Here is a 21,170-nt window from a genome sequence, read left to right as displayed (position 1 = left end):
TAAGGTCATATTCACAGATATCAAAGCTTGGGACTTGAACATATTATGTGGGGCAACACAATTTTACACACTATAATAATCAACTTACCTAAAAACTAGTAATTTAAGAGAAAATCTTAAAAGCAGCCAGATGGGAGAAAAAATTATGTACATATGTACAAAGAATGATAGCAGATTTTTCATTGAAAGGAATGCAAGCCAAAAAAAGGACAAGGAAGCAGCATCTTTAAATTCCTGGAAGAAAAAAAAAAGACATCAAACTAAAAAAATATGTTTCATGAACAAAGGTGGAATAAAGACTTTTTCAGACATGCAAATACTGAAAACATTCATCACTATGTCACTACTATAAGAAATGTTGAAGGAAGTCTTCCAAGCAGAGGGAAAATGACACTAGATGGAAATATGAATTAACCAAAGGAATGAAGAGCACTAGAGATGGTAACTATGTGGGTAAATATAAACTAATTTTTATTTTTATGTATATCTCTTTATAAAATCATTGTTTAAAGCATTAATAACAGGGGCACCTGGGTGGCTCAGTCAGTTAAACATCTGACTTGGGCTCAGGTCATGATCTCGCAGTTTGTGAGTTCGAGCCCCTCATCAGGCTCTGTGCTGACAGCTCAGAGCCTGGAGCCTGCTTTGGAATCTGTGACTCCCTCTTTTTCTTCTCCTCTCCTGCTCACACCATGTCTCTCTCTGTCTCTCAAAAAATAAATTATTTAAATAAATAACAATGTGTGTGGAGTTTATAACATGTACAGGATAAAATGTATGTTAACAATGGCATAGTGACCAGATGCAGAGAAATAGAAGTACACTGTTTGTAGGTACTTGTAGTATATACTGATACAATATCAATTGAAGTAAATGGTGATAGGTTAAAAATATAAAGACCTTAAAGCAACCACCAAAATAATACAACAGAAAAATATAGGTAACAAGCCAACAAAGGAGATAAAATAGAATAAAAACACTCAGTGTCTTAAATGAAGAGAGAAAAATGAAAAGAGGAAGAAAGAACAAATGGACAAGTAGAAGACAAATAAATATATAAAAGATATAAACCTAACTATATAAATCATCACATCAAACTTAAATTTATACACGTAAAGTCAGAGATAGATTGACTTAAAAAGCACAACTGAATTATATGCTGCATACAAACTCACTTTAAATATAAAGATACAAATTGGTTGAAAGTAAAGAATGGAAACTTATATATCATGTGAACATTAATCTAAAAAAAGCTGGAACTAATATACTAATATAAGACAGGGTGGATTTCAGAACAAAGAATATTACCAAGGATAAATTTAAACTTATTTTAATGATAAAAGGGTCAACTCATCAAGAAAAGATGAAAACCTTAAGTGTTTATGCACCTAGTGACAGAATTTTCAAATACATGAAGCAAAACTGTAAGGAGAAATGGACAAAGTCACAACCACTGTTGGATATTTCATTACTGCTCTTTCAATAATTGATAAAACAAGTAATTAGAATATCATTAAAGTATAGAAGACTTAGCATAATCAACCAATTTGACCTAATTGACAATTATGGAATACTCCAACCAACAACAGCAAAATATACATTCTTCTCAAGTTCACTTGAAACATTAAAAATAGACTATATTCTGGTCCATAAAAGAAGGCTCAAATTTAAAAGCATTCAAAATACATAAAGTATGTTTACTGACAATGATGGAATGAAATTAGAGATTGATAACACATCCTTGGATTGGAAATTAAAAAATACACTTATAAATAACTCACAAGTCAAAGAATAAATAGAAGAAATTTAAAAAGTATTTTAACTAAGTGAAAATGAAAATAGAGCACAGCAAAATTTGTGGCAGTAGAAAAAAATTTATAGCACCTAATACCTGTATTATGAAAGAAAAAAATAGTCTCAAACCAACAATCATAGCTTCCAACTAGAAACCAGTAAGATGGAGAGAAAAGTAAAGCTAAAGTAAACACAATAAAAATAAAAAAGCTCAGGATATAAATCAATTGGATAGGAAATATTTTAGAAGAAACTCAATGAAACCAAAAGTTGGTTCATTTAGAAGACCAATAAAATTGATAAACCTATGGAAAGACTGATTAGAAAAAAAGAGAGAAGAAACAAATTACCAATGTTAGGAATGACAGGAGAAACATCACTACAGATTCTATGATTCTTAAAAAGATTATCAAATATAATGTCTATAAATTTAACAACTTAGATGAAATAGACAAACTTTATGAAAAACAAATTCGGAAAGAAATAGATAATCTGAATCGTCCTATATCTATGAAACAAATTGAATTTGTAATTAAAAACCCTCTCACATAGAACACTAAAGATCTAGATTGTTTCACTGGCATATTCCATGAAACATTTAAGGAAAAAATAATACTAATTCTAACTAACTTCTTTAGAAAATTGAAAAACAGGGAATACCTTCCACTAATTTTACTAGGCCAGCATTACCTTAATACCAAAAACCAGATAAAGACACTACAAGAAAACTACAGATGAATATTCCTCATAAACATAAATGCAAAAATTCTTAGGAAAATTTTAGCAAATTAAATCCAATAATATATGAAAGGGATATTATATCAAGGCCAAGTAAATTTACCCAGGAATACAAGATTGATTTAACAAGGCAAAAACAACACAATTCACCACATTCACAGACTAATAAAGAACATCTATATTATCTGCTAGTTGTAAAAGAGCATTTGATAAAACCAAATTCCACTCCTGATTAAAAAACAAACAAACACAAAAACCAAATAAAACAAAATTTTTCCTAAACTATGAATAGAAGGAAACTTGACAAAGAGCTTTTACTAAATATCTACAATTAACATCATATTCAATAGCGAAAGACTAAATGCTTTCCCCCTGAGATCAGGAGCAAGACAAATACATCTGCTCTTAACATTTCTATTCAATATTGTACTGGAGATCAGGTTCAATAAGGCAAGGGCTGGGGACTGGGAAGGTACATAGATTGAAAATGAAGAAGTATAACTGTGTCTACTTGCAGATGACATGATCATCTATGTAAGAAATCCCATTGAAACTACAAAAGGAGACTAGAATCAGTGAATTTAGTGAGGTGGTAGTATAAAAAAGTGTACCAAAATCAAATGTATTTGTATAAATTAGCAACGAGCAATTGGAAAGCAAAATTTTTAAAAACGCTGTAACAACTCTAAAAAAAAATGAAATACTTAGGGATAAATCTAAAAAATATGTGTAAGACCTATACACTGAAAACTACAAAACATTATTAAGACAAATTAATTAGTTAAATTGAGAGCTATATTGTGTTCATGGATTGAAAGACACAATATTTTTTAAGCTGTAAATTCTTCCCAAATTGATCTGATTCAATGCAATCTTAACTGAAATCCTAACAGAATTCTTTCTTATAGAAACTGATAAGCTGATTATAAAATTTGTACAGAAATGCAAAGGACCGAGGATAACTAAAGCAAGTTTAAAAGAGAAGAAAATTGGAGAACTTACACTACTTGAATTTGCTAAACATTATAAAGTGATGTAATATGCTATAAAGTGAAGATGTAAGTTACTAATGCTTAAGTTTCCAGAGAGAAACTTAAAAACAGTTGCATTCACAACCAGTTTGCATGCAGATCCTTCCCATGTTCCCTCCCAAATGCCCACATCAGTCTGGCTCCCAGGGCTGCTGGCATCTTACTGTCGTAGGGCCACATGGCCCCTCCAAGGGCTGCTTTGAAAATTCAATTCCTGTGAAGTAGCTTCATGTGAACTTGTCAGGATCAGGGAAAATAGGTTCTGACTGTTCATAGCACTTTATCTTGAAATAAAGAACAAAATCAAATTTTAAAGAAATTTAGGGAGTATTCATGCTGAGTATGAGAAAAAGACCATTTACGTACCTGATTTGAAACCAGAGAGGGACTTTAACTTCTGATTTTTAACCTTCACTTATTTTCACTGTTCATACTCCCTGATCTTAATACTTATCTGGTAATCCATAGCAATCAAGACTGTGCAGTATTGGCATATAGACAAATAGTTCAATAAAATAGAATAGATAGTCCAGAAATAGACCCATATATATGGATAATTGATTTTCAACAAATGTGAAAAATCAGTTCAGTTGAAAAGAATAGTTTTTTCAACAAATGGCACTAGAACAATTAGATATCTGTATGGAGGGAAATAGAATTTCAATTCATACTTTATACCTCATACAAAAATCAACTCAAAATGGACCACAGGCCAAAATGTAAAAACTTAAACTATAAAACTTTTAACACTAGGCAAAGATATCCTAGATATGTGATCAAAAGCACAATCCATTCTGAATAACGTTATGGAGGTTCCTCAAAAAGCTAAAAATAAAACTATTCTATGATCCAGTAATTGCACTATTAGGTATTTACCCAAAGGATACAAAAATACAGATTCAAAGGCGTACATGCTTTCCAATGTTTATAGCAACATTATCAATAATAGACAAACTATGGAGAGAGCCCAAATGCCCACGACTGGTGAATAGATAAAGATGTGGTATGTATACACAATGGAATATTACAAAGCCATCAAAAAGAATGAAATCCTGCCATTTGCAATTATCTTGATGGAGCTAGCATTCTAGTTAATCAAAATGTCATTCAGAGAAAGATAAATATTATATGATTTCACTCATGTGGAATTTAATAAGTAAAACAGATGAACATATGGGATTGGGGAAGAGAAGAAAGGGAAACAAACCACAAGAGATGCTTAACAATAGAGAACAAACTGAGGGTTGATGGAGGGAGGTGGGTGGGAGATGGGCTAGATGAGTGATGGGTATTAAGGAGGGCACTTCTTATGAGGAGCACTGGGTGTTGTATGTAAGTGATGAATCACTGAATTCTACTTCTGAAACCAATATTGTAGTGTATGTTGACTAACTGAAATTTATATATAAAAAAGCACAATCCATAGAGGAAAAACTTGATTAATTGGACTCTATCAAAATTAAGAATTTCCATCTTTGAGAGACGTTAAGGATTTGTATCTACAATACATAAAGGATTCTCAAAACTCAGTATTAAGATAACAACCTAACAAAAAAAAAGAGGGGGAAATATTTGAACAGACATATCACCAAAGAAGACATGGCAAATAAACACATGAAAATGTATTCAACATTATTTGCCATTAGGGAAATACAAATTAAAACCACAGTGAGATATTGCTACACACCATCTTAAATGTCTTTAGTCAAAAAGACTGGCCATTGCCAAGTTCTGATGAAGATATGAAGGAACTGAAAATCTCACATGCTGCTGGTGATAATGTAAAATCTTACGCCACTTTGTAAAAGAGTCTGTCAGCTTCTTAAAAAGTTAAACATTCATCCATCATACGGTTTAGCCATTTTATTGACGCAAGAGAAATAAAAGCATATATCCATACAAAGACAAGCACATGAATTCCATAGGAGCTTTATGTATTAATGTCACAGATGGAAAACAACTCAAATGCCCCTCAAAAAAATGAATGGATAAACAAATTGTGATACAATCACACAATGAAATATTACTCAGAAATAAAAAGGAATGAATCAAAAAAACATGCACCCGCATGGATGAATCTTAATACACTTACACCAAGTATTAAGAAGCCAAAGAAATAGTAAATACTGTATGAGTCTAGTTATAAGCAATTCTAGAAATGCAAACTAACTGTAATGACATAAAGCTGATTGCCTCAGGACTGGGTGCAGGAGAGGTTATTGGGTGGAGGAAGGATGCCCAGAAATGAGGGAGTCAAAGAGGCATGGGGTGATGGATATATTTATTATCCTAATTGTAGTGATAGTTTCATGGTTATGTGCATGTCAGAAACTTATAAAAATTTCTCAAAGCATATTTTAAGTATAAAATTTGTGGGGGGTTTTGTGTGTCAATAACATCTCAATGTACCCGTTTTTCCCAAAATATCTTTTTTTAAAGAAAAGAAGAAATCTGGGCACCTGCCTGGCTCAGTCAGAAGAGTGTGCGACTCTTGATCTTGGGGTCATGAGTTCAAGCCCCATGTTTGGTGTAGAGACTGCACCACCCAATAAAAAAATCTTAAAAAAAAAAAAAGGAAATCTGATAGCTAATTGCAGTTTTAAGAAAAGCATCCACAATAAAAACCAAAGGCCCCAGGGGGCCCTCAAGATGTGACCCTGGAAGATAGATAAAACAAAATCAATAACAAACAAAACAAAAGAGGTAGCAGCCTCATGCAAACAGGGTGCATAGTGCAGTTCAATTATGGATACTCAAAAAGACAGAAACCTACTTTGTTGGCATTGCTAACTTAATCCCTCAGACTCCTCCTCATACGGGTCAGCTATAAAAAAAATAATCATTACCACACATATATCACCATCACCACTGCTCTTAGATATCCTTTTTTCCCATCTTTTCTTCAGTTCCCCCAAAATACTCTGTTCCTTCCCACCTCAGGGCCTTTACATGCCTCTGACTGGACTGTGCCCCTTCTCTTGACCACATCTTCACCTCTGCATGTTAATTCTCATGAATCTGTCAAAAGTCAGCCCTTATGGAACTTCATCAGCTTGAATCAGAACTCCTCATTTTTACATTTTTATAACACACCATAATTTTCCCTCTGAACACTGTCCATATCTTGTAATTATATATTTGTGATGTTGTTAGTTTAATGTCTATTTTCCCCACTAGTCTGATTTTTATGAGGCCAGAAACCATGTTTGTCTCACATGGTACCCCATCATCTATCATAGACCTTGGCACATACTAGGAACTCAATAAATACAGGTTGATAGAATGAATGAATGAATGAATGAACAGTGAGAGGAAAATCGTGGATGAAATCCTCTAATGGAAAGATAGAAAAGAAAAGAAAAGAAAAGAAAAGAAAGGAGGGAGGAAGGAAAGGAAGGAAGGAAGGAAAGAAGGAAGGAAAGAAGGAAGGAAAAGGAAGGAGGGAGGGAGAAAAGGAAGGAAGGAAGGAAGGAAGGAAGGAAGGAAGGAAGGAAGGAAGGAAGGAAAGAAGGAAGGAAGGAAGGGAGGGAGGAAGGAAGGAAGGAAAGGAAAGGAAAGGAAGGAAGAAGGAAGGAATTCTCTAATGCACAAGTGATTTTTACAGGTGATCCAGGAGCCTCAGTCCAGAGCTATTCCTTTTACTCCTACCTCCAAGGGGGCCACTCAGTAGAACACCTGTGTAGCAAGGATAGGGTAGATGGCCCATAGAGTTGCATCCTGTATGCACCAGTAAGTAATACCAGTAAATAAACTGTGGGTGTCCAGGAATATCTGTTCCACAGCCATTGCATATATCAGAGAAGATGTGTTCTTGGTGTCCCAATGTCTCAGTTGGAACTCAGAACATAGGTATTGCCATAAACCTATAGCTTGAGCTCAGTTGGAAATATCTAGATTTTCAGGGGGAAAAAAGGCATCTTGGAATCAAATATAAGGTAGAAAAAAAAGATTGTTCCCTTGAAATTTTATAAAATATTACTACAAATTAATAATGTTTGGAAAACATCACGATCATTCTGAGGCAGGGTGGATTCATAAGAGTAAATGATATTTTAAAAGTTCATCAGGGTGGCTCAGTCTGTTAAGCTTAAGCATCCAACTTCGGCTCAGGTCGTGATTTCGCAGTTTGTGATTTCGAGCCCCACATTGGGTTCTGTGCTGACAGCTTGGAGCCTGCTTTAGATTCTGTGTCTTCCTCTCTCTCTGCCCCTCCCCTGCTCTCTCTCTCTCTCTCTCTCTCGCTCTCGCTCTCTCTCTCTCTCAGAAATAAACATTAAAAACATAAAGTCCCACCAAATAACAAATTATATAATATGTATATAAACAAGAATATATAATACAGTATATATATGATATATTTTCATATGGTATGTGTGATATATATGTTATGTATTATATATACACTGGGTACAGATCCTGAAACATAGTAAGTGCTCCCTGCATTGCAGATATAATTTTTAAATCTTCTTATGAAGAGGAGATTATTTGATGAGGCTTTTAATCTCATTTACTTTTGTGAATCCAGCCTGGCCCCAGAATAATCAGTGACCTTATCCAAACAATATTAGTTTGTTTGAATAGCTGACAAAATTTCTAGGGAATGACCTTTATGTGTATATAAATATTCAATCTTCCCAAAAAACCAACAATGTATGTATTGTCATCACCACTTTACACTCCAAGAAACTGAGTCTCAGAGAGATCATGTGATTCTTCTCAAGGTCATTCAACCTATAAGAGGCATATATAGCATTTTCACTTGGATCTGTCAGGCTGTAGTTGATCTCTCCTTCAGCTTTAGTGATATTTCTGTATTTCAGCAAAACATCTGCCCCATTCTCTGATCATCAGGTTGTGGGTAAAATAATGGTATGTTGTTTGTATGATTGTTCTCATAGGGAAACTTACAACTAGTTGAGGCATTATATCCACAGCATTTGTCAAAAGGTATAGGTCTGGAAAGAAAGCTATAGATTTCACCTGGAAAACCAAGTCTGATAGTTGGCTGTGGCTGCCCAAAGTCCTTTGCGGAGAATTCTGAAGGTGCATCTGGGCTCAGCAGGAGAAAGCATGAAATCCACCAATAATTTCTGCTAGAGGCTGGGGAGAGTGAGGGTCAGGAGTGGCAGTAGAGTGAAAAGGCACGCCAATTATAATACATGCTCTAAGACCTTAAACAAAGGACATGTCTTTCTAAGTGAACTGCCCAGTTTAGTATTTTGCATAATGACTTTCAAGAAGACACTGAGGACATGCTAATGAAGCCCATGCATGACAAAACTGGGAAAGGGAAACAATATTCCAGATGTCAGAGTCTAAATTAAATTATTTTAACAAACTGAAGTGCAGGGCTAAAATAAACAGAACAAAAATCAACAACAAATGAATGTAAATTCTGATAACTAAGGTTAAGAGGATAATAATAAAGTGAGAGTATAAGAATATGAATGGAATCCCTGGCTTAAAGGTAGTTCATATGAACCTTTCATTGATCCTTTGGGCCAACATAATGACTTAGCTCTATTAATAAAAGGACATGATAAGGACTGAAGGACCTGCAAGTCCCATCAAACTCTTTCCTTGGATTAGTGCTGTCCATAGAACTTTTCTGTGATAATGGAAATGTTCTAAATCTGCACCATCCAATATGGTGGCCACTTAGATGCTTGTGGCTATTGAGTACTTGAAATGTAGGTAGTGCAACTGAGGAACTAGATTTTTAATTATATTTAATTTTAATTAACTTTAAATGGCTACATGTGGTTGGTGGGTACCATGTTGGACAGTGAAATCTTAAACAAATGACATTCGTTGGTGAACCTGGGAAATCTAGTAGTGGTAGTCAACAGGTATAAATTAAGGTTTTAGAAGGGATATAGAAAGTTATTTAGCCTAGAAAAGATCATTTGAGGAGAGTTTATTTTGTCTTCAAATATCCTCAAGTATCTATCACCTGAGGAAGAGGGTCAAACTTCCCTGGTAGCCCCAGAGGGAAGAACCAGAGCCAGTGATCTCAGCATCAGGGGGAAGATTTCTTTCTGATATATAAATGGATTTGTGGCACTTTCTAGTAGTGAAAAAGTTGCCTCTGGTGTCCTCGGGTTTCTCACCTATAAAACAAGCAGCCATTTAAATAATCTATAAGACTCTTTCCCATTCTAAAATGCTGTGATTTTACATGCAAAACCATAGTAGTTAAAAATATTTTTACTTAATTAGCATGAACCTTAGAATAGAAATGTCTTTTTATATGAATTTTTGGAATTAATTGTAGAAGAAAGTTTACTTTCCCCATTTGTATCTTGAAGGTCTTACCAGGAAATAAATAGCACACTCAATCTGGATAATTAAGAGGCTCATATAAGGAATATTTACAAAGTAAACAGGGTTTAGGAGAACTCTAAATAGATAGTGTTGTGGGCCATAATCAACAACAGCATGGAGCAATTATCACCCATTCACAGCCAACCTGTGGGGACCTGCTGGGAAAACAAATGTCTTGACCTTAATCATCTCCCACCCTCAATCTCCTACAAGTGCCTCTGTGGGCCAGACCTAAATTAAAGCAAGAAAGCAAGGAAGTCTTTTGTTTGTTACAGCCCATTCAGGACTCTCAGCACACAGAGAAAGATGGAGAAGGGTTATCTGGATCTGAATATAAAAACTATTCAGTACAGGCTGTCTTAGTCACATACTTATAGCTGCCTTAACAAAAATACGTAGACCGGTCAGATTAAACAATAAACATTTATTTCTCACAATTCTAGAGGCTGAGATGTCTAGGGTCAAAGTGCCAATAGATCTGGTGTCTGGCGTGGGCCCATTTCCAGGCTTGTAGACAGCCACCTTCTTGCCACATCCTCACGTAGCCAAGAGAGTGAGCTCCTTTCTCTTTCTCTCCTTATAAGGGCACTAATCACAACATTAGGGCTCCACCTTCATGACTTAATCTAAACCTAATTACCTCCCAAAGGTTCCACCTCCTAATTCCATCCCATTGAGGGTTAGGGTTTCAGCTTATAAATTTGGGGGAGACACAAACATGCGATCTATAACACTGCCTTTTGTCTTTCAACATCCACACCCACCCTCATCTTTTGTCTGGGTAAAGAATTCATGTTCTCTACACACAAAATCCCATTAACAAATTTATCATATGTCATACATAATTTCTTCATATAAGGTACTGGGGTGAATGGAAGGGAAAGAGGACAATTAATGCACTAAAACATAGCATGAGAACTAAGTTGATAACACAATTTCTTTCTTGTACCACCCATTTCACGATCTCCTTTCTCTATGCCAGCAAATCAGATGGGCAAAGTTTTCTGCCTGCTGGGTGATCCAAACCTACTCCTCGTGGGTCCAGGCATCCACATATAATCCATACTCCCACTGCTTCCCCTTGAAAGTTGAGATCCTCCATCTTGATTAATACAGAAACTTCCTTATACATCTATTGGTTCATCAACAAGAGGAGACAAAGATGTCCAGAGGAGATTTTCTACTCCGTTTTCAAAGGGAATCATGAACATTCTCTAATGGAAGCATTGACCCCTAGAGCACTAGAACTTTCAATCTACTGAGTCAAAAGTCTTGAGGATATGAATCAAAATTTTCTCCAGATTATTTAGTGCTATGATGAGACCAATCACTCCCCCTTCCATGTCTTGGTGCCGGGACCTATACATTCTGGCTCAAGGGGAGACAGTACCAAATACTGGATGCAGATCTAAGTCATACAACACATCCAAAAGACAACATCTCAACTTTATGGAAGGTTGCCACCCAGCTGATGTAGTAACCAAGACTTCAGCAGGCCATTCCATAATTTTGTCAAGTCATCTGCTTCTGAGTGATGGGAAATGTGGCAAGATCGGTGAATTCTATGAGAAGAAACTCATTCCACACTTCTTTCACTACAAAATATGTCCTCTGATTGGAGGAGTTGCTGTGGAGCATTATACCATAACTATGGATAAGACATCCTGTAACTCCACATAGGGGGTGGTTAAAGGAGCTCTATGAATAGTAATACAAATGAACATATGTGCCCACCCTATGAGCACAAATCATAATCTCCTCCAATACAAAGGGTGCAAAATAATTAACATGCCACCAGGTGATTGGTTGGCCCCTTCCTCCCTTCTACACATGTACGCTACCACAGATGATTAGGACCATACTGGGTATTCTCCTTTGGCTACTCAGTACTAGGTGGGGAACCAGATCAGACTTAGTGAGTCTATGTTTCTGAATTCATGCAGAGCTTCCATTTCTACCTTGTGGCTATTTTGTTTGTGAGGTTGTTAAGCAAGCAGCCACGTGGTTGGGGATTCACAGGACTGACTCCAAAGTGGTTTCTCACAGGCATTTAGTCCCATTCATATTTGTGCCCAGTCTAAGAGATTTATCCATATCATTTGCCTCTAGAACTCACTGTCATCTATCTTTCAATTTTCTTCTTTCCTATTTTCTTCCCATTAGCCACTGCTCATGAATCAATATAGATATGTATCTCCGGCTATCTCTCCTTCCATATGAAGTAGACGAACAAATGCACTGCTCAAATTTCTGCCCCTGGGAGAATTTTCTCACTTCTATTGTCCAGGGCAAAGCAAGTGATGTTGCAATGCAGCAACTGCTTCTGGCTACAGCCAGCCTACAGTAAAATCGATCTATAAACAAGACACACAATTTTCTCCTTCCTAGTCAGAGGAAACAGCCTATGAGGTCAAAGGTGTGGATTAAAGGTAAGGTAATGAATAAATTAAAGTAAGCATCATGTGATTCTGAGCCACCCATCTTGCAGTTTATTCATGCTTTCTAAATCTGCTCCGGAGCCCAATCTCATATATACAATTTCCACTTAACAATAAATTACTGCTGTGCACATTCAATTTTGTGATTCAGATAATCAGAGTACCTAGGGTTTGATAGATAACTTGAGTTGCTTACTTCTCTACCTGGGCCTAGTAGCAAGTCAGGAGTTACTTTTCAATGCAGAAGGGAAGAAGACACAGCTATATTCTTCATGCCCTAGAGTCTTCACTGTGATTCTCCTACTAGGGTTTGCCAGAATTTCTATCCAACATCTCTGTTTGCCACAGATATGTTCAATACATTAAGGACTGCTGTTGGAAAGGTGACTGGTAGCTCAGCTTGGATCTTCTGAAGAGTCTTTTCTTGTTCTGGGTCCATCTCAAACCTAGTGACTTATCCAGTACATAGTTCAAATCACCCAAATGTGGTTATCTGTTGTTTCCCAAACCCAAAGAGGTCCACAAAATATTTTGTCTCTTTTTTCATGATGGGTAGTCCAAAATATAGTAACTTGTCTCTCATGCTCCAGATCACCAGATACTTAGAAACTTAACCAATGTGGCAGTCCTTGAACTTTTTGGGGTAAAATCTCTCACTGTCTAGGCTGTTTGTTCCTTCCTGCTTGCCAAATCCAATTCATCTAATGTCAACAGTGCAATGAATCAGTTGATGTTCTGTGAGATGTCAAAATGATCAAGGCTTCTTTGGACTAAACATGACATAAAGTAGATTGGCATGGCCTTCAGACAGGACAGCAAAGATACAGTGATGACCCTACTATGTGAAGGCAAACTGCTTCTGATGATCCTTACTTGTAGAGATAGAGAAGAAGTTTTTGTTGGGCAAATACCTACATATTAGGTGCCAGTGGCTACATTAACTTGTTCTAGTAAGTATGATATATCTGCTGTACCACATCATTAAGTGTATAATAATCTACATTCATTTCCCAAGACCTATTTAGCTTTAATATCTGCCAAACAGGAACAAAACGGGATGTGCACTAATCTCAACCTCTGAATCATTTGACTTTGCTACTGGTGCCACTACTATTTTAAATTCCCTCACAGATATTATTTTTTCTTTACTGGGAGTGGATAAGTCTGGGGATCTTTATTCCATGAATCAGGGAACTAAAATGCCATAGGGAGGCTACCAGGATAAGCATCAGGGTCTATCAGGAGGCAGAGGCAGAGGGAGAGGGGGGAAATGTGGACTAGAGTCTTTATTGTGGTTCCCAAGGGAAGGAATGGGTGAAGCAGGGTAAGCCGACTTAGGGTTAGCTCATTTTAATAATTTTAGCTAGCTCTGGGGCACAGGAGCTGTCCCTAGTTGTCTGGTACCTGGTGACCCTGATTAGGGCAGGTAGACAGTGGTCTTCAGTGTGAGAGCCTGATAAAGGCAGTGGATGGGGTGTGAACTCTGGCTTGGTCAGTTTATATGTGGAAAAGTACCTCCAGGAGGAAGACTCCTCCCAGAGAGAAGCAGAGTGACAAAGGAGGCAGGAAGCCAAGGCAAGGTGGCTCAAGCATATTATAGTGTTGTCCAGACAAGGCATGTCTAACATATGCATGCAGGGAGATGTTAAAGCATCTCAGTTTACAGAAGCTAGGAACATAGTTAATGTTCCATAATTAACATAGTTAATATAAACGTAGTTAATACACACTAGGCATACTGGGAGTGAGGAAAGAACTTCAAGCTTGTTATTCACACTCGCTAGACACACTGTGAGATAGACTTAGAATAACACTCCATCAGTCTTTATAAATCCCACCCTTCTCAGGACCATGGTGGCAGGTCTCCCAAAACGTCAGTTTATAGCCAGGAAGTAATAACTCCAAGGAGAGTCTGGGTTATTTCCACTTCTTGAATAAAGAGTCACTTTGGTAAAAGGCACCCATGTTCCTCTGGGGAAGGTTTAGGGCAAAATTCAAAGCATATACCTCCTGAAATGCTGCAAGATCCTTCCTCAAAAGGACCTGGTTTCCTTGTCATTTTTCATTATGGTCTGATATGAATGTAGAAAAAATTTGGTCTGAGTTTAACCCCGACTCATGATGTATCATTTGCATTTCACTTTTGCGTCATTCAGATCATTATTCAGTTCTTGGGGCATATGTCTGTGCCTAGTTTCCACTGCAAGGACACATCTCCTTTATGAGCCTCCTTCAAATGTCACTTTTCAAATTCCTTTGCTCCTTCTTTACCATCTTTCCATATGTCAGGACACCCCAGCATTTAATCCTCTGACCTCTTCTCTTCCTCTACATTCCTTCCCCAGATGATCTAAATTAGCTTCATGCCTCAAATGTCATCCATACACTGGTGATTCTTAAATTTCTCTTCCTTGGATCCCTCCTGGTTCCAAAACTGCACAGCAAACTACCCTCCCCTACATTTCCATGAGGATGACGAACTTCAAATTTTGAGTGGCCAAAATGGATTGATTCACTTATGTCTCCTCTGTCTACTCCTTCACAGGCAAATAACACCACCTTTCCTCTAGCTGCTCGGCCTAGACAAAAAAAGAGAAACTTAAAAATTCTCCAATGACCATCAATTATTAAATAGAATGAACAAACAAGTCCCATTAACATGTCCTTCGAAGGTTCTGCATGATCTGGCTCTTCCTACCTCTCAGATACCTCTCTTCAATACTCTTTCTCATTTACACTATCCCAGCTCTACAGGCCTGTCCATTTCTCAAACACTACAAATTCCCCCCTTCTGGGGAGGAAGGAATTTACACCTTCTGGCCCTTCTGTTTGGAAAGGTTTTCCCTCAGGCAACCAAAATGGGGATGTTGAGACTGATTAGGCATATCTACTCCACTTATGTATTTTTCTTTTTAATAACAATTTTTTAAGTTTATTTATTTATTTTGAGAGAGAGAGCATGTGGGGGAGAGGCCGAGAGACAGGAAGAGAGAGGATCCCAAGCAGGCTCCTGCTGTCAGCACAGAGCCTGATGCTTCACTGACTGATCCACCCAGGCACCCCAATAATTTTTTAATTGAAGTATAGTTGATACACAATGTTACATTAGTTTCAAGTGTAAAACACAGTGATTCCACATCTCTATACATTATGCAATGCTCACCACAAATGTAGCCACCATCTGTCACCATACCACACTATTACAATACCATTGACTGCATTGCCTATGCATGTACCTTTCATCCTCATGACTTATTCTTTCCATAAATGGAAGCCTCTCACTCCCTTTCGCCCATTTTGGTCATCCCTGTATCCCCTCCCCCTCTGGCAACTGCCATTGTGTTCTCTGTATTTATAGGTCTGTTTCTGCTTCTTTATTAGTTTTTTTTATATTCCACATATGAGTGAAATCATCAGGTATTTGTATTTATCTTAGCATAATACTTATTCAACTTAGCCTAATACCCTCTAGGTCTGTCCATGTGTTGCAAATGATAAGCTCTCATCATTTTTTATGGCCGCATAATATTCCAATGTGTATGTAGGTGTGTGTGTGTGTAGGCATCAATCACATTCTCCTTATTCATTCATCTATTGATGGATTCTTAGATTGCTTCTGTATCTTGGCCATTGTAAATAATGCTGTGATAAACACAGGGGTATATACATCTTTTTTGAACTAGTGTTCTCATTTTCTTGGGGTATGGGTAAATACCCAGGAGTGGAATTATCAGATCACATGACATTTCTATTTTTAATTTTTCCACAATGGCTTAGGGCACAGAGGAAATCCAAGAGGGAAAATAAATATGCTAAACTCATGGGGAACAATGTATTTCTTAATCTGTCTCCTGCCCCAAAGCTCTGCCCTCTTCCCTTGTGTTTATATTTCTTCTTTGCATCAGTTAACTTGTCTCTCCACCCCACAGAGGCCTTCCCTGACCAATGTAACCAAAACCCCTCTGTGTGTAACTCCACAGCCCCTAGATACAGCTTATCCTGTTTATCATTTTCATATCATTTGTCAGGACCTGTGATTATCTGATTTGTTCATGTGATGACATTGCTTAGGTCCACCACCCTTTGTCTTGGGTATAAAGACTCTTAAGGGCAAGAATTGCACGTGTCTAATTATAATAGTACCTGTTGTGATGGCTGTAACAGAACAGGCGTGTGGAAAACAGCTATTATCACTGAAGTTGAAAGGAGCCGGAGGCGTACATGGTTCTTGAAAATTTCAATCATATTCTCCATTTGGGGGAAAGGAATTTTGAGGGTTTTGTCTTATAATACTTAGAAATATCCTACCTAAAAGTAAAAGACAGATGAGACATGAGGCACTTTGTATTGGATTGTAAACTTTTATTAGAACAAGCATTTCTCATAGCTGTAAGCAAAGTGTTTGAATTCGTCAAGCTAACTCACATCTTTTCTCTGCCATGGGAGGGCAGAAAAGGAGAGAAAGCCCCTTACACATACAGGATCAGAAGAGCAAAGTATTGCAGTGAATGATTCATTGAGGCTATAAATGTTTGCAGATGTTAAGGCACTGGAGGGCAGAGGGCAGGTAAGGTGGGAAAGGGCACAGATAAAGGGTGTCCGACGTGCCTCATCCTGTCCGACAATCTCCCAGCTTCCTTCCCCAGCTTCTGTGGCAGGCGTCCCGGCCCAAGCAGGGGGAACAAAGCATACTCATTATCCTCATTCAGACCCCAATAGGTCACAGTTCTAGTCCCACCATAATTTATCAGAAGATAAACTGCATGTTCTCAACTTGCCATTCATTGCACTTCATGTAAATTACACCTCATTAAACCAGATTTTTATGAATGCCTTTGTGCTCTGTGTACTTTGAAAAGCTGCTGACCTGAACCACAAAAGAATTGCCCAATTTGTTGAAAGCATTTTTGCTGTGACCTCAAGCGCTGACCACATGGGGAGAAATTACTTTTTAATACCCAGTGGACAGGACACGCCAGTGCCCCCCAGGCCGCAGTACCCGTCAGGGTTCTTGCTCAGGTACTGCTGGTGGTAATCCTCCGCATAGTAGAAAGTTTGTCCCTCCCGGATGTCGGTCGTGATCGGGCCATAGCCATGCTCTGAAAGAACCTGTAGAGAGAAAGGCACCATGAGGACCGGATGCTGGGTAGAGAGGGTCCCAAGGAGGGATGGGAGGCTGGGCTGTGAGGGAGGCAGGCACATGTGGCTTGGGGTGTGCAGTGGGTCTTTGCAGGCCTGTAACCTGTGGCTTCCCAGCTGGGTTATTCTGGGCACGCTCTCACTGGCCTGTGCCTCAGGTGACTGGGGTCTGAAATCTGGTTTCCTGACTCTAATTTGTGCACTCTACCCATCCCACCACTGCTGCCCCTGGTACATGCTAGGAGCCCTGGTTTGGAACCTGTGGGTCTATGTGAAAGGGACCCCAGTGCTTCTCAGGGTAAACAGCAGGGACATGGGGCTCTCTGGCTGCCCTGGGAAGAATGGGCATCCCTGAGGGCGGTAAAGCAGGGCTGCGGTTGGAGGGGATGAAAGGGCAGGGGCAGGATGAGGCGGGGAGGGCTACAGCCCAACTCAGTGCTGTCCCCTCTGCTGCCATTTCTGAACAGGCCCCCTGCCCACTCACAGGCTGGACAGAGGAACCTTGACTTGCTGGGTTCTAGGGAGCACGGACCTGGCCAGGATGCCTTGGAGAGCATGGGCTCCTGTGGGTCTCCAGACCCAGGAACCAGGGAGTGAGGTCAAGGGAGGACGTGGCCTGAGGGCCTGTGTCAGCTCATCCTCGCCCTCTGTGACCTACTTTAAGGCCTGGTGGCATCTGCTGCCAGGGAAAGAAACAGACACATAAACACAAGTGGGGGAGGAGAGCAGAGCTATTTGGGGCAGGAGACAGATTAAGAAATAGACATTGTTCCCCATGGATCTTAGCCTGTTTCCTTTCCCTTTTGGATTTCAGCTGTGCCCTGATTCTTTCTTGTTACAGGCTGCTTGGAGCATTTGGGCACAACGTTACAGAGACTCGACCCCCAGGTTTGCGAACTCCATTTGGTACAGAAGTGCAAGGCACAGCCCCGACTCATGTTTCCAGGAGGGAAGTGACCAGTCTCTGGTCAAATGGACTGTTGGTCCATTTGAAATGAAGTCTTTCCCTCTGCAGAGCAGGGGGAATCCAGTATTAATCCAGCACAATTCACTGCTGCACTATTTCCCTAAGAACTTTCCCCTTCCTCCTGTATCTCCATCCAGCCTTCTGAGCCAGAATGAGGCAGACTGAGGATCTGATGCCAAACGGGCCCAGGATGGTAAGGAACAGGATCGTCGCCAAGGCAGGCGGGTTGGACCCCACAGCTTGGAAACAGCCAGTTTCCTTACAGGGGTTAGAAATGAGAACAAGGAGCCATTCCTACTTCAGTTTTGACAATTTTTTGTAAACGAGCAATTATCGAGGGCTTACCATATGCCACACTCTGTGCAAAGACTTCGCAGTGTTAATTTTAGCCTCACAACAGCCATATGAAGGAAGTACTATTATTATCATCCGTATTTAAAAGTGCGTGTCAGATATCGTGTCTTGATCCCTGACATTCTCAGCTCGCCCTAATACCGCACAGGCTGGAAGCTTGGAAAATACACTTCCCAGATTCTATTGCCAACAGCACGCCAGTTTAGAGTCCACCAATGAGAGAAGCACACGTGAAATTTGGCAGGCTTAGGAGAAGCCATTATTTGGAAGGTGCAGCCGTGAATGTCTCCAAAGATCAGACTGGAGACTCCACCAGCTCTTCTGACAATCACTGACAGTCATGCTTCAGGCAAAGTCATTAGCAGTGATCCCCAGCAATTTCTGTAACTTCTTGGTATCCTGAAATGCAGTGGTGCTTTTCCCCAATCCTCACTCAAACAGCCTTTCTAATGAGTCTGGAAGCATCAAAACCCCTTTGATGCTTAAAATCCACCTTCCTGCTTGAAATACCTTGAACACTCTGTTTCCGTGACCGAACTCCAGCTAACACAGCAATTGGTTCCAGGAACCAAAGCCTCAGTGAGAATGACAATCTGGAATGGTTAACTGTCCTGGTTAGAGTTAGAGTTAGAAATGACATCACTGTCAATAGGAAATGGGTCAGTGCCCAGGGGGGTATGTACTGGACATTTACTAAAATTACTGCTAGTATTTGCCTGTGAGGCAAGTGCCCACTTCAGGACATGGGGTGGCTGTGGTGGTGGACTGTTCTGGGGAAGACGGTAAGCACGAGGCCTGTGGAGTATCCTGGCTGCTTTAGGCAGTAGTCGAGAACTTGTGGAAAGGACAGGATGTAAGGTCATGACTTGACCTTCCTGGTGCAACTTGAGAGGCACAGAGCTTCTAGGACTGGTTTCACATGATCTCTGTCTCTTGTAGCTGGATTCAAATACCAAATAAAAGGGCTCCAGATTTATAAGTGGAGTTGACACCCTCACTGGTCAGGAGCCCAGAAATCATGTGCACACGTGATTGCCCTCAGAGAGCTCATCCACTCACAAGAGACGCTCCCCTCTGGTTCTCACTTGAGCTAATGCATGAGTCCTGACATGAGTCTTTCATATGCTGATGTGACCACATATTTTGACCTTCCTGGCTGTGGCCACCCTGCACAGGAGCTTGCCTGCTGTTGAGCTCCTCTGCCCCCTTCCCTCAGGGCTAGGACCCAGCCCCCAGGTCTCCCAGGGTCTCCACTCACTCGCCTCATCCCCCTCCAGGCCCTGTCCTCTCTGAAGGTGACCTCCTCCCACACTACTCGCCCTATTTTTCTTTCATAAAAGGCTGTCCTCCGAGGCCCCAGAGCCCACAGCCACTGTCTCCAGAAGCCTATTTACCAAGGCGGAGAGGACTGTGCCAGTGAGCACTACTGCCCAGGCTCCCTCCTCCTCTCCACACCAGCTCCCACCGACCCCTGCCCACGGACCACCCCAGAGGGCCAGCATCCCTTCTGGGGGAGCAGTGGGAAGGTGACTGTAGGGGCCCAGGCAGCAGTACCAGGCCTCTGCCACAAGATGGCAGACACTTCACTTTTATTTGAGAGGAAGAAACTAAAATAAACAGTGAGGAAAACCCATGGAAGACAGCTCCAAGCTGTCCTCCTGAACTTGCTGTCCTCCTGCACAAGGTGGGATGTTCTGGTCAGTTCTCGTTGGGCTGGGAGATGCATTTTGGCATCACTGGGCCTGAGGTCAACATTGTCCCATCCATGCTGGGGTGGCCAGCCTCAAGGCTGAGGCCGTCCCTGAGCACAGGGCTGTCGCTGTCCTCAACCCTCGCTCTAAAACTGGGGAGGGAGGACAAACACATGAGAAAGAAACTGTATGTAAAAGAAAAGGGAAGAGGAAAACAGAAATCCTAACTAGTATCTGCTTTTCCTCCTCCCCCACGTCCCCTGCCTCTGCTCTCTCACACACATGGCTTCAGGAGCAGGTCACTGTCCTCAGCCCTCCCAGGCCCATCTCCTGGAGAGGTCTTGCCAGACACACACAGCTGGAGGCAGTGCTGGGGATTCCGGGGCCGGTTTGTTTCAGACCTGGTTGGGGCCAGTCAGCTGTGCCAACCCTCATCGCTCTTTTGTTCCAGCCCTTCCACTGTACTATTTGAGCTACAGGGTTAAAGAGAACAGGACTCAGGACTGGGATTGATTATTGTCCCCAGAAGCCAGGAGAGCACATGCTGGTAATGGCACCTCCTTAAACCATGAAGTGAAGCCTCCCCAAACCCTTAGGAGAACCCAATGGCCTTTCTGTGCTGGGTTTCACTCCACATCCTAGGCCTCACGTCCCTGGTCCTTTCCTAACTCTTTCCTTTTCCTTCCTCTCTGAA

At 40.1% G+C, this 21,170-nt stretch overlaps 1 protein-coding gene across 5 annotated transcripts in view; it reads right to left on the bottom strand.

Annotated features, from left to right (window-relative positions):
- Positions 1 to 16,666: 16,666 nt before the first annotated feature.
- Positions 16,667 to 21,170, bottom strand: part of MSRA (methionine sulfoxide reductase A) — a 462,984-nt gene continuing 458,480 nt past the window's right edge. For all 5 annotated transcript variants that reach the window (XM_086703799.1, XM_025921718.2, XM_086703802.1 and 2 more), the window contains one exon: positions 16,667 to 17,434. In XM_086703799.1, coding sequence (XP_086559925.1) covers positions 17,270 to 17,434 — 165 coding nt within the window. In that variant the 3' untranslated portion in view covers positions 16,667 to 17,269. The remainder of the gene's footprint in view (positions 17,435 to 21,170) is intronic.

This window comes from Puma concolor, chromosome B1 (assembly GCF_028749965.1).
Source record: "Puma concolor isolate L17-30 chromosome B1, mPumCon1.1.hap2, whole genome shotgun sequence".
NCBI classification, from domain to species: domain Eukaryota; kingdom Metazoa; phylum Chordata; class Mammalia; order Carnivora; family Felidae; genus Puma; species Puma concolor.
The sequence above is the reverse complement of the archived record's forward strand: the minus strand, read 5'-3'. Positions and strand labels throughout refer to the sequence as shown.